The 13,961-nt window shown below is 40.6% G+C and overlaps 1 protein-coding gene across 5 annotated transcripts in view; it reads left to right on the forward strand.

Moving 5' to 3' along the window:
* The window catches only part of ARHGAP24 (Rho GTPase activating protein 24), a 320,431-nt gene that overhangs the window by 276,812 nt on the left and 29,658 nt on the right, over positions 1–13,961 (forward strand). For 4 of the 5 annotated variants that reach the window (XM_053461725.1, XM_053461726.1, XM_053461729.1 and 1 more), the window contains one exon: positions 6,764–6,886. In XM_053461725.1, coding sequence (XP_053317700.1) covers positions 6,764–6,886 — 123 coding nt within the window. Of the gene's footprint in view, positions 1–6,763; positions 6,887–11,958; positions 12,411–13,961 lie in introns of those variants that run through there. The other variant, XM_053461727.1, reaches the window with a different exon arrangement.

Here is a 13,961-nt window from a genome sequence, read left to right on the forward strand (position 1 = left end):
TAAGTTAAAAGAAGACTACAATAAAAAATAATAGTAAAAGATATAGTACAATCCAGATTTTACCTCAGGCGTGTCATTTATTGAAGTTGCTGCCTGATTAGGCCTGAGTAAATTTTTACACTAATTTGGAAGAGTCTCCTTTGCTGTTTTGGCTTATTTCATAAGCGGTTAGGGAGCGTATGAGTCATTAAAGTCCAGCCTGCAATGACTTCATATACATTTCCTTGTTTGCAAGCCATATCCTGGCAACTTTAGATTTAGAAATGTATTCATAAATATAGAGAATAATGCTGTGCTTGTCAGAAGACTTAGGGAATGATTGGTGTCACCCTTGGAAAATTCTGTAGCAAAATAAACTTGTTGTCAATTCGTAAGCAAAGAAAGAAAGACTGACTGTGGTACTTTACATGACATAGACAAGAGCACACAATGGTGGTTGTTAAGCATTCCTTCATAGTGGAAATGGGCTACTAGTCCTGCGGTGTCCTGGACATGCTACCTTAGGACTAGTCGGCTAATACAACTCTGCATGAACCCATCCAAATACCAAAATGAAGAAGATATTTTTGTCAGCTTGCACTCCATCCCATTTGATCCACTGGCTCCTTGAGGGCATTTCCGCTGACATCGTGGGAAACACATCCGTTTAAAGGGGAAGTGGGGCGTGTCAAGAGCCCGCTACTGTAAACTTGGAGGGTTCGGGTGTTGAACCGGAGAAGCTGCGTTTCTCCCGCAGTTATATGGGCCAAACCTGGAAAGTTCCCAGGTATGCTACTCACGTGTTCCACATTGATTTTGTTTTTCCTTTTTTGTCCTGTTTTTCAATTCACCATTCACTTTTTAAGGCCCTCGAATTAATTTGATTATTTGGAATGTTTTGTTACATAAATACCTAATTTTTTTTGTTTGTGATTCATTAAAGTCATAATGTCTACCCAGATGCCCCACCACTTTTGTCTTGTTTTTCTTTGCACCCTGTCTTATTTTTCCTCTAGTCCTCTCACCTTACTTGTCCTTCACTTCAATTTTGCCTTTATACCACCATTTAAATTCCATCCCTGCTTTATAAATTACAGTATGATATAATATTGACCTTTTTTATGTCTTCACAAAACATCTCTGCATCAGTACATGAGTGGTATAAGAGTCAGAATTGTATTTTCTCTGCACAGAAAACTTTTCCTACATTATCAATGTGCAATCAGTTCAGTAAATGTACAGTCTTTAAAATATAACCATAGACACTGTCAAGCTGTACCTGAACTGTAAAAAACCTCTGCATGATATGAGGTATACCTGTAGCTATAAACAAAATGGCTGTTATAGCTGTCACGTTTTTATGGGACCATAAGCGCATACCAAAGGATCCATTTACTTTTTGAAATATCTTCAAACTTTCATTTGGTTGGATGAGTCATGATCTGTCAAGGAGTGAATGCTCACATAGGTGCTCCATAAAGGAAATAGCAATAATGGCAGCAGATAGAATAGTATTCAGATACCTAAAAAAAAAACACACAAGTGGGTTGATTCAATGACCTGACTAAAGAAAAATTTGGAACAATGGTCATAAAACATAAAAACATAAAACATAAAACAATTGTACATTTAATTGTACTAATGCACAGAAAATGTCTTCATTCAAACAATTGAAAACCCTGCTATTCAATGTGATACGTAGTTTGTAAAATCGATACTATCGTCTAACCTCCACTAGATCTGTCTAAATGTAGACACTGTACAAGAAGCAATAAAACAAACTGCACAAACAAAAATAAACAGCAGCAAAGACATTTAACCACAACATTCGCTGCCAGAACGACAAAACTACGTGGACACCAATAAGATTAAAGGAAACATACAAAACAATGTGCAGTTGGCTATGTTCCCAGACCTATTGGGAAACTCAGGTCTATAGTAACATCTAAGTGACCAATTAAAGAGTTGGCAAAGTTCCCAGCCTTATTCTAGGTTCATTCTAGGTGGTTTTTCTGCTCTCACAGCGCATGTTTTACTCATTTCTGGTTTACATGAATTTTGGCCGAGAACGCTCGTTGTTGTGCATGCTTCCAAGAACACTGAACTGCTCCGCACATTCGTATTACCTGACTAAGACTAAATTTAGTTAGGAGTCATTGATCCCCAATATTTGCAAGAGGATCACTAATAGGACAGTGTCTGTCTTAACTAGATGCTAAATAAGGCAGGTGGTCTATTATATCTATGTATTTATGGTATATTTCCTTTTACATGCCAATGTAAGAAAGTCTAGTCTATTTTTTTTTATTTTTATCTCTTAATGCATATAAGGGCCCATTTTGCATTGATCTTTTTGCGTGTTTTCAAATGTTGATAATATTTTGTAAAGAGTTCAAATCAATTCCGGGATACTGTATACGTCAATCCAGTCACAGTATAATTACATTGTCATGAGGTCAATTTACAATACATACATGGAAATTTAGCAGTTTAAAGATGGTAATTATCCACTGATAATCGACAAGTGTTTCGAAGAATGCTTAAATTAGATTTTTAATTAAAATTTGCCATGCTTGCTTATCTTATGGATGTTTACAAGGAACAAATGTGCCATGTACCTCATTAATGATTAAACTTCCAAATGCTAGCACGGGCAAGGTGTACATACTACCCATTTAATTTGGTTTGTTTTAAAAACACAAGCTTTATAGGGAACCAGGGATGTTTTTCCTAAATGTGTGGCTGAGAACAACCATGCTTCCATGAGATTTGTATGCTGCCTAAAGCTAAATGCTCAGGACAAGGTTGGACATATCTATACATACCGTATTGGCTCGGATATAGGCCGCCCCCGTATATAGGCCGCACCCTAAAAGTTTGGTGCTTTTTTAAAGAAAAAGTTTTTTTAATGCTGCCACTCTGCCCCCCCGAGATATGCTGCCACTCTGTCCCCCCCCGAGATATGCTGCCACTGTCCCCCCCGAGATATGCTGCCACTGTCCCCCCCCGAGATATGCTGCCACTGTCCCCCCCGAGATATGCTGCCACTGTCCCTCCCCGGGATATGCTGCCACTGTCCTCCCCCCCGAGATATGCTGCCACTGCCCCCCCCGAGATATGCTGCCACTGTCCTCCTCCTCCCCCCCCCAAGATATGATGCCACTCTGCCCCCCCCCCCGGGTTACCAGAGCAGACTCCCAGGTGTCTTGCGGGGCCAGCGGGGGACATCTATGCAATACGCGTATACAACTTCCGGTGCCGGGACTCAGTGGATGTGCCGGCACCGGAAGTTGTATACGCGTATTGCGTAGGTGTCCCCCGCCGGCCCCGCAAGACACCCGGGAGTCTGCTCTGGTAAGTCTTTGGGGCAGAGGTAAAACGCATCGTGCGGGACGTTCATCGGCTGTGGCGATGCGCGTAAACAACCTCCGCTGCCGGCACGTCTGCACAATGTGCTTTAACAATCTCCCCCCCCGTGGGAATTCCCGGCAAGGGAGATTGTTAAAGCACATCATGCAGACGTGCCGGCAGCGGAGGCTGTTTACGCGCATCGCTGCTGCCGGTGAACGTTTGCACGATGCGCTTAGACAACCTCCCGTGCCGGCACTCCTCCCGTGGGAAGTGCTGGCAGGGGAGGCTGTCTCAGCGTATCAGAGAGTAGGATACGGGTCCCCTGCACCGCTGCTGGGGATCTGTATCCTAACCCTGCTGCCTGCCCGGCGCCCGGAACTGCAAGTCCCGGGCGTCGGGCGCTAGACCCCGAATATAGGCCGCAACCCCACTTTAAAGACTTAAAGTGGGGGGGGAAAGTGCGGCCTATATTCGAGCCAATACGGTAATTTGAAGCAATATAGTTAAAAAAAAGTTTTGGAACTTTGTCCAGCAATTCTAGGTAGTAAGAATACTAGGTGGTAACTTTGTCATATGGTCATCAAAAGGCTGGAATTGCATTCATTAAAGAGTTTGCAGCATTGCTCAGTTCCGTAATCTCTTCCTTTCATTTTGGTCAGGCTACATATTCTACAGAGGCTTCTAAATATATCCCCAATTATAGAAACTGTATTTTCTTAAAAGACTTCAAAAGGGAAGGTAGTGGCAGGAAGTATTTAGAAATGTGACAAATTGTTCTGCGTACTGCAGTAGGTTGTCAGCGGAGCGCTGTGCGACATACTCCCTTCAAAGAGCTGTGTATAATTCTGGATGAAAATAATGATGTTTACCCACTCCAGTACTTATTTCTGTGAAGGGCTTGTTATCTAGGTGGCCAGTTCAAGCGCTCTCTGCCTTCTAACCAGAACAGCAGCTACATTCTTATTATCTCTAAAACTCTGTTGAGCCAGGTAATGTATAAAACAGCATTTCTGTCTACAGCACACCATATGGTGTCTGTTCTAAATTGTGTTTATTATTTTATATATCATTTACACAATATTGTTATCAGTGGTCCTCAACAGAGATTTACCAGCTTTCTGGCTGCTAATATTTAACTCTCAGGCAGCAAAGGTTGGTGACCTCTGAGATGTATACAGTACATATGTGTGTATATATATATATATATATATATATATATATATATATATAAAATATATATATGTATATATATGTGTGTGTGTGTGTGTATCACCACTAGATGGCAGTACAGTAATTCATAGCCCTCTGAAGGGGTTGAACCTTCTTTGGTCTACTCTATTACATGAAAATGCCCTTGGCAATTAAAAGCATTGCTGGTTTCCTGGCCACTATTTTGATGACATCTGTCAGTTTATGGGGCTGTAGATGATCGATTGGAGAAAAAAAACTAGATAGATAATACAATTAGATTTAAAAAAAAAATACATGAAGCTGTGAGATCTTGTGAGGACAAAACAGATTGTTTTTAAAAAAAATGTGTTCACTGGTGTGAAACTTTGAGACTGCAGTTCAGAATGTCATTGTTGCCATGGAAATCCTACCTTAGTTGATTTGTTATGTTAGGTATCATGAAAATAATTCATACATCTTATTCCAAGATAAGTGGTTTAATATATGTATATTTCATGTCTGTGACAGCCCCCCCAGGTGACAAATGAACAAAATCAACATGTCAGTCCTGAATGCTTAACTATAAAATATGGGAAATCCCAAAAAGAAATATAGTAAAAAGAAGTCATTACGGTGCCTTTATATGTGGCTAGTAACAGAGCCACAATAATAGAATTGGAGGTATAATGGACGGTCCAAGCTAAAAGCATTTCATCTGAATAATCTAAGTAAAACAGTTCTAGCCTGTATGTCCACCAAAACACGACTATTCTGATGGGTTTAACAGGAAATCTGAGGGTTGTATGGGCAAACAAACAGTGCAGGGTCCTGTGACGGTAGTATTTTGGGGATCCTGGGGCTTTTACCAAATGCCCTATCTCCAGGTCTTTCTCAGTAAGCAAGGGGAGAGACATTCTGAGCCCTGTGTATGATTCGCATGGAAATCTGTAATGCATCCCTTATGGTTGTATAACTATAACACAACTTGGAGCGCCATGATGGACTAGCAAAGGTAGACGGCTACTGTCAAAGGGACGTTGGACCCTACTGAACCCAGGGGAGGTTTATAAGGGACACCAACAATTCACATTGGTATAGATATTAAAAGAACTTGGCTGAAACAACATTTTAAATAACAGACATTGCATATTGTTAGCCTGCGGCGGAAGACTTTTTCAATGCAAAATAATAAGCCAGTCATTGCTCCTTAAACACAATAAAATGTCTTGGTTAAATACATCTATATTTTTACCTTCACTTATAAGAAATACATATTTATACGTCAGATTCCCTTCGGGAACAAGGTCACGCTATTAAGTCTAAGGTTGTATTGAGAGGGGAAATTAAAAGCTATCTCCCTGGGAGATGGGAGATTAAAAGCCAAGTAAGATCTCCCTTGTTGATGTGATTAGAAAGTTGTTCTGGCTTGCTTCCATTTCATTCCCTGGAGCCATCTCTTATTTTGCAGTCCTTGGCACTTTTGCTGCCCACAGAGGACAAAATCTTATTTTTTTTTACTTATTTTATTATGTGTTGTGGCCTGGATGCCAGTGGAAATTTGTATTAAAAACAATGTATTGGTATTCCATTACCTACCTACCCTTCTGTCTTATGCGTGAAAGGTAAGCTTTAAAATACCATATACAAGTTTCTGTTTAAATTAATTCAACTTAACACAGGGAATTTGTATATATTAGCATTGATTTGTCGGACTATATTATTCACCTGCATAATATATTTTATTTAACTCTATGTTGATCTAGCAGGTGGGCATGGCAGGAATTTTTTTTTTTTTGACAGATGTTTAACATTGTATAGCAATGCCCACTATAGCTACAGGCTGATGTCTCTAAAAAATTAGGGCAGATATCACTCAACAAAAGTTGAGGACATAACAATATGGAGATGCTGTTTTGGTATTGGGTCACTAAAGTCATTTTATTATCTAAGAGAAGAACAGTTCTACAGGAGAACGAGTGTACAGTACTGAGCATGTCATACAGATGACACACCTAACCAGACATTTATATTATATTGTATTTTTAGTAAACCATTATCATTGTGTTATTGTATTATAAAATGGAGAAAATTATGTTTCTGTGTTTTTGATCCCAAAATATGGGATTGTTTTGGTTATACACCTACTATCGACATGCCTAAAGCACAATATTACAAGGGATTCCTATAAGGTTATATGTCAGTGGTCCGTGTTTCATTGTGATACAGAATTATTTTATTGATAACATTCTTTAAATGTTTCCAGGAGGAGACCGGGAGCGGATGACTGCAAACCATGAAACATATCTTCTTATGGCCAGCACGCAGAATGACATGGAAGACTGGGTCAAGTCTATCCGCAGGGTTATATGGGCGCCTTTTGGAGGAGGTGAGTGGAGCACATTTACTCTGCATATTTCAATGGTTATAAATAATATGACGTAAAATATTTGCCTTCTAGCCCCTTATGTCTTTTTTTGTAATTGGAGTAAACTGCTGGTTTATGCAATTGTTTCCCTCATGCAATTAATGTACATGTTATACAGGGTCAGCCTGTCCATATTATTGGAGAAATCTGCTAGAGATGGTCCTTATGGTGAATAGAGAAGGGAGAAGTTGCAACTAAAACCCTCTTACCAACTCGTCCTTTAGTGAATAAACCCCAAAGTTACAATTTAGGCTTGTGCTGTGGCACAGTGTATGAATATTTACTGTCATACCTGCCGGTCCCGATGACATTGGTGGGGCAGTCCCGTGACGTTGGCGGGCGGTCCCGCTGATGTCGGTGGCCAATCCAGCTGTCGTGGGTGGGCGGTCTCGCTGAACTCATTGGGCGTTGCCGCTGACAGCACGGGAAACACCCCCATTAAAAGGGCAAAGGGGCGGGGAGTGTCAAGACTCCACGACCCGGAGGATTCGGGTGTTGGCCCGGAGAGTTTCCAGCTATGTTGACTGTACTTGCATTGCTACTTATCTCCACGTTCTTGCAATGTATAAGACATTAAATATGCAGATGGCCCTGTATAATGGCTGTGTATACATTTTTGGAGGGGGGATAGCGATAGCCTTGTCGCCTCATTGTAAGTAAAAGATGTTCTTAATGCTCTCTCTAGAGGAATCAGTGGGGATTGGTACCCCTCGCCAAGCTTCCTGTCTATACAAAGCACTTTTAGCGACATGAAGCTATAACATTGCTTATTACATTGTGTGCCATATGGATACTGCTGGTAACAGGTTAGAAATCAGTAGATTGTTCATCGGTTTGTAAAATGGTTATTAATGTGTTTCATTTCTCCCTGTGTTCTGCGTTGGACATATTTGAGCATCATGCATGTCTTTGAGTTACAGCGTCTAATGAAGCAGTACAGCCGGGATCCCTTGATAGTACTTTTAACCTGGTGTGTATTTTACTCTGCGGTTTAGATAGTATCCTGTTTGCCAGGTTATGTTAGCTGTAGGTCTGTTTGTGCCCTTTTTTGTGCATCACTTATTATAAAAAAATATAAAATAGTGTTTGAATAAAAATCTGAATGTAAGGCCTAAACATTCAACTCTATTATTATATGCATTGTTAAGAAAGCGTCACAATAGTGATATATGTTTGTTATGATTTTGGCAAATATCTTTAGAAAGTAGGTATTCTACGGAATCCTTTATCTTAATTCTTTGGGGCCTGAAGCCAGGGAGGTTAAGGAGCCTGGGGTACGTGTGTTGCCCCCCAGGGATCCCTCAAGTTAAGATCACCAGGTGGCGCTCAGCATGGGGTATGTTTTGTGGGGATACAAAATTCATATTCATGTTGCTACGGCTGGTGTACCAGGTATCACTTTTTGGTCCCTCGCTGTCCTAGCCTATAGGGACTGGTACTAATTGCAACATTTCTGTTAATACGGGATTTTTTGGGTTATATACCTACTATTACATTTTCTCAGTTTTGTTCCACACATTGATGTGTTTATGATACATTACCTATATTACTGTGTATACAGTTAGTTGGTTACAGTAGTTATAACCAGTGCAGTCTGCATGATTACTTACTAGCATTTTGTGTCTTAATTATGTCAATAATTCTTCTGTTTCCTGTCAACTCCCCTTCCTCTGCTTGTACACGTATGATATTAAATGGATGCAATTTGGTTTTGGCACTGGAAATGACACAGTGAAGCAGGGTCGCATGGTAGGGGTAGGCTGTAACCTTTGGCTTCTTACCAACTGTAAAAAGGAGTCCAGACATGGACCTCCTTGCTCACTGTTGCTAGAAGACCACCAGCTGCACCTCACTGATGAGATCCAAGGGAGGCTAATCCACAAGTCTGAGGCTGTTGGTGTTCCTGGGCAGATGAAATCTGCATTGTTTTGCGGTTTTAGACTATACTTATATATCCTGAAATTCAAATGGAAGTTTTACACGTGTAATAGCATAAATTAGATAAAAATTTAAGACTCAAAGTGAGATTTACTATAACGCAGTCTGCTGTTCTTGGCTTAGATAAATGTGTTGTTTTTTGTTGTGCAGGAATAAAATAAATCTGATGAACAGAATATTAACTAATACAAGCGATAGCTGTTGTTAGTACTAGATTGAACAAATATAGTGTAGGAAAAAGCTTTGAGATTCAGTAAGTTCCCCAAGGCAGATCCAAGTCTTCCACTGACTTTCTGCCCGAAAAAGGGTGGAAAACTTTTGTGGCTACCTGAGCACTGCCAGCAAGGGGAACCGAAGACCCTATTATTGTTGCAGGCCTTTTGGCCCAGAGCTGGGTGAGAAAGAAGACTGGGGATCCATTTACTGTGGGTTTTCATCACCACAATATACCAGTTTCCCACAGAGCACAACATCCCAAGTTAAATTTTAACTCGCTTATGCATTACAGACAAGGGCACCAACATCATGCCAGGCTAGCCCTGCCTATAACAACAGTCTTGTACTCTATTGCCTCTCCACAGGGGAGTCAACAACAACAAAAGGTTTATTTACTTTGTAGCTCAAGGTGCAGTGCTTCATTATCACAAAGTGAAAAATAGTCTTTGTAGGGCCATAGTAAGCTTCCCTTGGTCTTCCTCTTCTGGGGTCACATTCCCAAATAAATATGCAACACTTTCCTTCCCTTCTTGGCCAAAAAGCCTGCAAGAAGGCTAGATCCTCTGGGTCCCCTTTGAAGACCCATTGAAGTCTTGAAGGGAAGGTGCCAGACACAAAGCTGAATCTTTTAAGATCAAGGCTCAAAAAATGATATATAAAGTAACACACTTTCATGCACAAAACAATGTGGGGCTTATATTCTATAGTTCACAATGTAATTGGGGATCTTGTACTTGTGGCACCTTGCACTGATGCACAAGGAGGGACTGGGACATTACTGCCAGGTGGCCAAAGCTTGCCTCCCACCTTGCAGCACCTGGGGTGACCTAAAAACAGACAAGGACAGATTATATGTCCTTCTAGCTTTACAAATGACCAAAGAGGAGGTGCAGTAGCAGGAGGAAGGTCCTTAACAAGACTTTGTGACCTTTGACCTTTGAAAAATAATCGGCTGAATACTGAGATACACTTACACTAGCAAACATTCCAAGGTTCTAGAAGAGGAGGACATCAGGCAAGGGAACCAGGACAGATGGATTTGTTCCCCCTAAGACTCTCCCTCCTAAACACGGCCACTTGGGTGGTATGTTAGTCTGTTTAGCCCATCTGAGTCTGTGGCATGGGAACTCTCACATGTGTACGGGCTGAGTATGGGATTTTTATAGAAAATTAAAAGTAAATTTGATTTCTTGGACCATCCCAGGTAGTTCTCTCTGAATGACTATAGATAGTTAAATATCTGCTGTGTGATCTGTCCAGTGGGACCGGTTCAGAGGTTTGCTCTGTGAGTTGGCAGCGCCATTAATCATTAACCACGTGATTACATTAACGTTTGTTCATTGTTGCAGGGGGTGGATCATTTATTCAGAGAGAATACAATTACTTCCACAAAGTTGACCAGCCAAAGTCACTTAGGACATTACAATGGTGTGCAAATTCATAGTGCTTTCATTGCATTAATGAAAGATAATTTACTGGTGAGGGAATTGTATCCAGTTTCTATTTGTCCCAGACAATTTGTCCCAGACAATTTTTTAAAAATGATATATATATATATATATATAATGACATGCCATTAAACTATTACCTTACAGGTACATTACTTTTTTACACCACTATATACTTAAAAATATCACTGGCTTTCATTACTTTCATTACAAAAATCTGTTCAAAATATCTACTAGGGTTAATCATAATCACATTTTTGTTTTGTAAATGAATGCGTGTATCTATGTGAGTGTCTATTTGTGGATGTGTTGCTGTTATTCTTAGAACTTTTAACCCCTTAATGACAAAGCCCGTGCATGTACGGGCTCAAAATGCATTGTTTGCAATGGGTTTAGGGACCGCCCATTGTCCTTAAGGGGTTAAGAATACCCCCTACTTTGTTTCTGTTTACTAAGTGTGTGAAGGTACTCTGAGTACCTGGAAATTTTAATGAGCTGACTCTGGAGCTCTTCAATTATTAACCCTGTAGTAGCCCTTCACAAAGATTCGGTTTAGTGACTCTAATGGTGGCAATCCTGTGGTTGTGATAATTGTCCCTGTGAAAGACATTACTCGTGGTAAAAATATTCACACGCAGTCAAGCCGGCATTTTATCTGTGCTATCCCAATGCTTAAACATTGTTAAATCAGAGAATATAAAGTCAGCCCGAGACTGTGTAACCCTGAGAGTTTTTTGCTATTTAACCAGAGCCCTTGAGACATAAGGGCAAACCCTGAGAGTTTCCAAGTATTGATACAACGCTGTAAACGCAAATATTTGGCATCTTGTATGACATCTGTATATAATCTTAAGTACAGGCTACAACTAGGATGCTGAAATCCAGGGCAATAAGAAAAAATATACATCTAATAGTGCACTCTACGGAGAACAAAAAAATGTCGATTGAGCTCATAGCACGATACAAAAAAAAAGGAGAAATTAAGGTTATTTGAAGCAGGAATGAGCAAGGAGGACCTGCACCTTTAATAATCACTAAGCTATCTCACGTGATGCCTGCTTGAAGTCAACTCAAAGTCAGAGCAACTGGATTCAGTGCTACTGCTGCCTGAGACACATGTATTTACTGTGCCTCAAAGCTGCCTGTGCACCTGCCTAATGCTATGGCTCTGGAGAACAAAAGCCTGCTCTTTACATCGGCAGTAGCAAGTTGATAAGTGAATGCCACCTTACAAAAGCAAGAGAAATTGCTATCGGCTCCAAGGTGCCTTTATATTTTTATGTCTACCTTCCAGCAGGCTTGCGTGTTACAAAAACGTGGAGAGAAGATTTAAAGGGTTAGTCCTACCAAGCAGGTACGCTCGGTAGAGAAAGTATGACGGAAATCCGGAGAGAGGATTGCGAAATATCTTCGCCTTTGGACACTGAAAACCTGGATATGTTTTGACTTTATGATCCAGAATTCCTGCATTTTTTCTTGTTTTCTTTATCTCTGATCCTTTAGAGCTATTCGTTGACTTTGCCTGAGGAGTTGCGTCTAGCTGGAAGATTTCATTTTTATGGTTCGCCAGGCACAGGCAAATATGTAAAAAACTTTACATTTTTGGGAGGAGTACCGAGAAAAAAAAGAAGCATTTACGTTAACAAACCATAGGAATCCTGACGATGCTTTCTTTACGAAGGGGATTTGTTATGAATCTAAAGAGGTTTTCTTCGAATGCTACTTATAAGGGTCACCACTGAGCCGTATACAGGCCAGGATCTGGATGATGCTTGAAGCAGAAAATGCAGGTGTTTGGTCCTCTGGTTCATTGCCCTCTACATCTACTCTCTTACCTAAAGCAGCCTACAGAAAAATTAAAAGGTGCTTTAGTTTCCGAAGAGGTATGTATGCAAAAGTATCTCGTTTATTTTGCTAATGTAGGTAAAATAATGAAACTCAGCAAATCATTAATAATATTTTAGAAATTAAACAATGTGGCATTGTAATGGTATGTAAAATATTTGTGAACATGTTAAAACAAAAAAGGTACTTTCATACTAAATATTCTAAAGGCAAGTTCATAATTTAGACAGTAAAATTGTAGATAATATCTTTAATAAAACAGTAGAATATGCATCTTCGCTGCCCATTTCATGCAGTTTTGGCACAAGTGTTGGAGAGGATCTGATTATGTGCATTGGGCATATCAGACTGACATTGTTAGCCATATATTATTGGACATATGAGATGTTCTGGCCCAGACAGCAATCCCAGAACCTCTCAAAAATCAAGTTATGTGTTTCTTGTGGAACAGGTGGACTCTGCTGCGGGTTGCCATAGGCCTATGCGGTTCTGGAAACCTGTGCTCCACAGGTACAAATCAGAATATCCACTATGGACTTCATCTGAGCTAGGGAGCACACTTCTATCTATGGCTCCTGGTGACCTGTTGCTGCCTTAGATCTAGGTCTAGTGCTATAGATGTTACATGGGTCATGCCACAACTTTGGAGCTCCTCCCGATAGCTGGAACTGTAGTTGTTGGGGTTGTCCCAGCAATTTTGGGAATGGTTGCACACAGGGTTTATGTTTTTAGCAACAATTGTTTATTTTAGTACAATATGACTTTTTATGTCTTTATTCTGCTCTTTAGCTCACTGTGCATTTTACTGTGTGCAGTACAGGTTTATGTGATGTTTGGTGCAGGGTTGTGTGTTGCTAGTACTGTAAAACTGCGGCCTTTTAAACTGGGTTGTGATCTATTCTTGTATGTCCCCATAATATTTGAACATAGTTTTGACTGGGCATACACTGCAAATATTTGGACATGTAGTTTAGCAATGGCTGGGGATCACCTCTATTTTAATCCCTGGTAAGGTAAATTATGGTTCTATACTGCAAACCTAGCTAACTTGATTGTGTCATTCGCTTATAAGACTGCCTTTGAGTGTGTCAAACATAGCTTTGGTTTTAAACTTTCTAACAAGTGGCATAACTATGGGGGGCACAGGGATCCCAACCCCTGAGACCACTTGTCCATCCTCTACTTGCAGTGCTTGGGGGGGGCAGAGATGGCACAGGCAGGCTGTTTGGGGAGATTGGCAAGCCAGTTGGTTGCAAAGATGGAACAGGCAAACTGTTTGGTGGCCCTGACAAGCTGTTTAGGGGCAAATATGGCACAGACAAGTTGCTTGGAGGCAGTGACAAGCTGTTTGTGGCAAAAATGGCCTTACAAGCTGTTTGGGGGAAACAGATGTGTAGACACGCTGCTTGGGTCACTGACAAGCTGTTTGGGGCAAAGATGGCACAGACATGCTTTTTGGGGACAAAGAAGGCACAGAAATATTGTTTGGGGGCACTGACAAACTTTTTGGTTGCAAAGATGGCACTAACATGCTATTTAAGGGCCATACGGAACAGACACGTTTTTGGGGTGGGAAATGTTGCTTGTGA

Source organism: Spea bombifrons, chromosome 1 (genome assembly GCF_027358695.1).
Source record: "Spea bombifrons isolate aSpeBom1 chromosome 1, aSpeBom1.2.pri, whole genome shotgun sequence".
NCBI classification, from domain to species: domain Eukaryota; kingdom Metazoa; phylum Chordata; class Amphibia; order Anura; family Pelobatidae; genus Spea; species Spea bombifrons.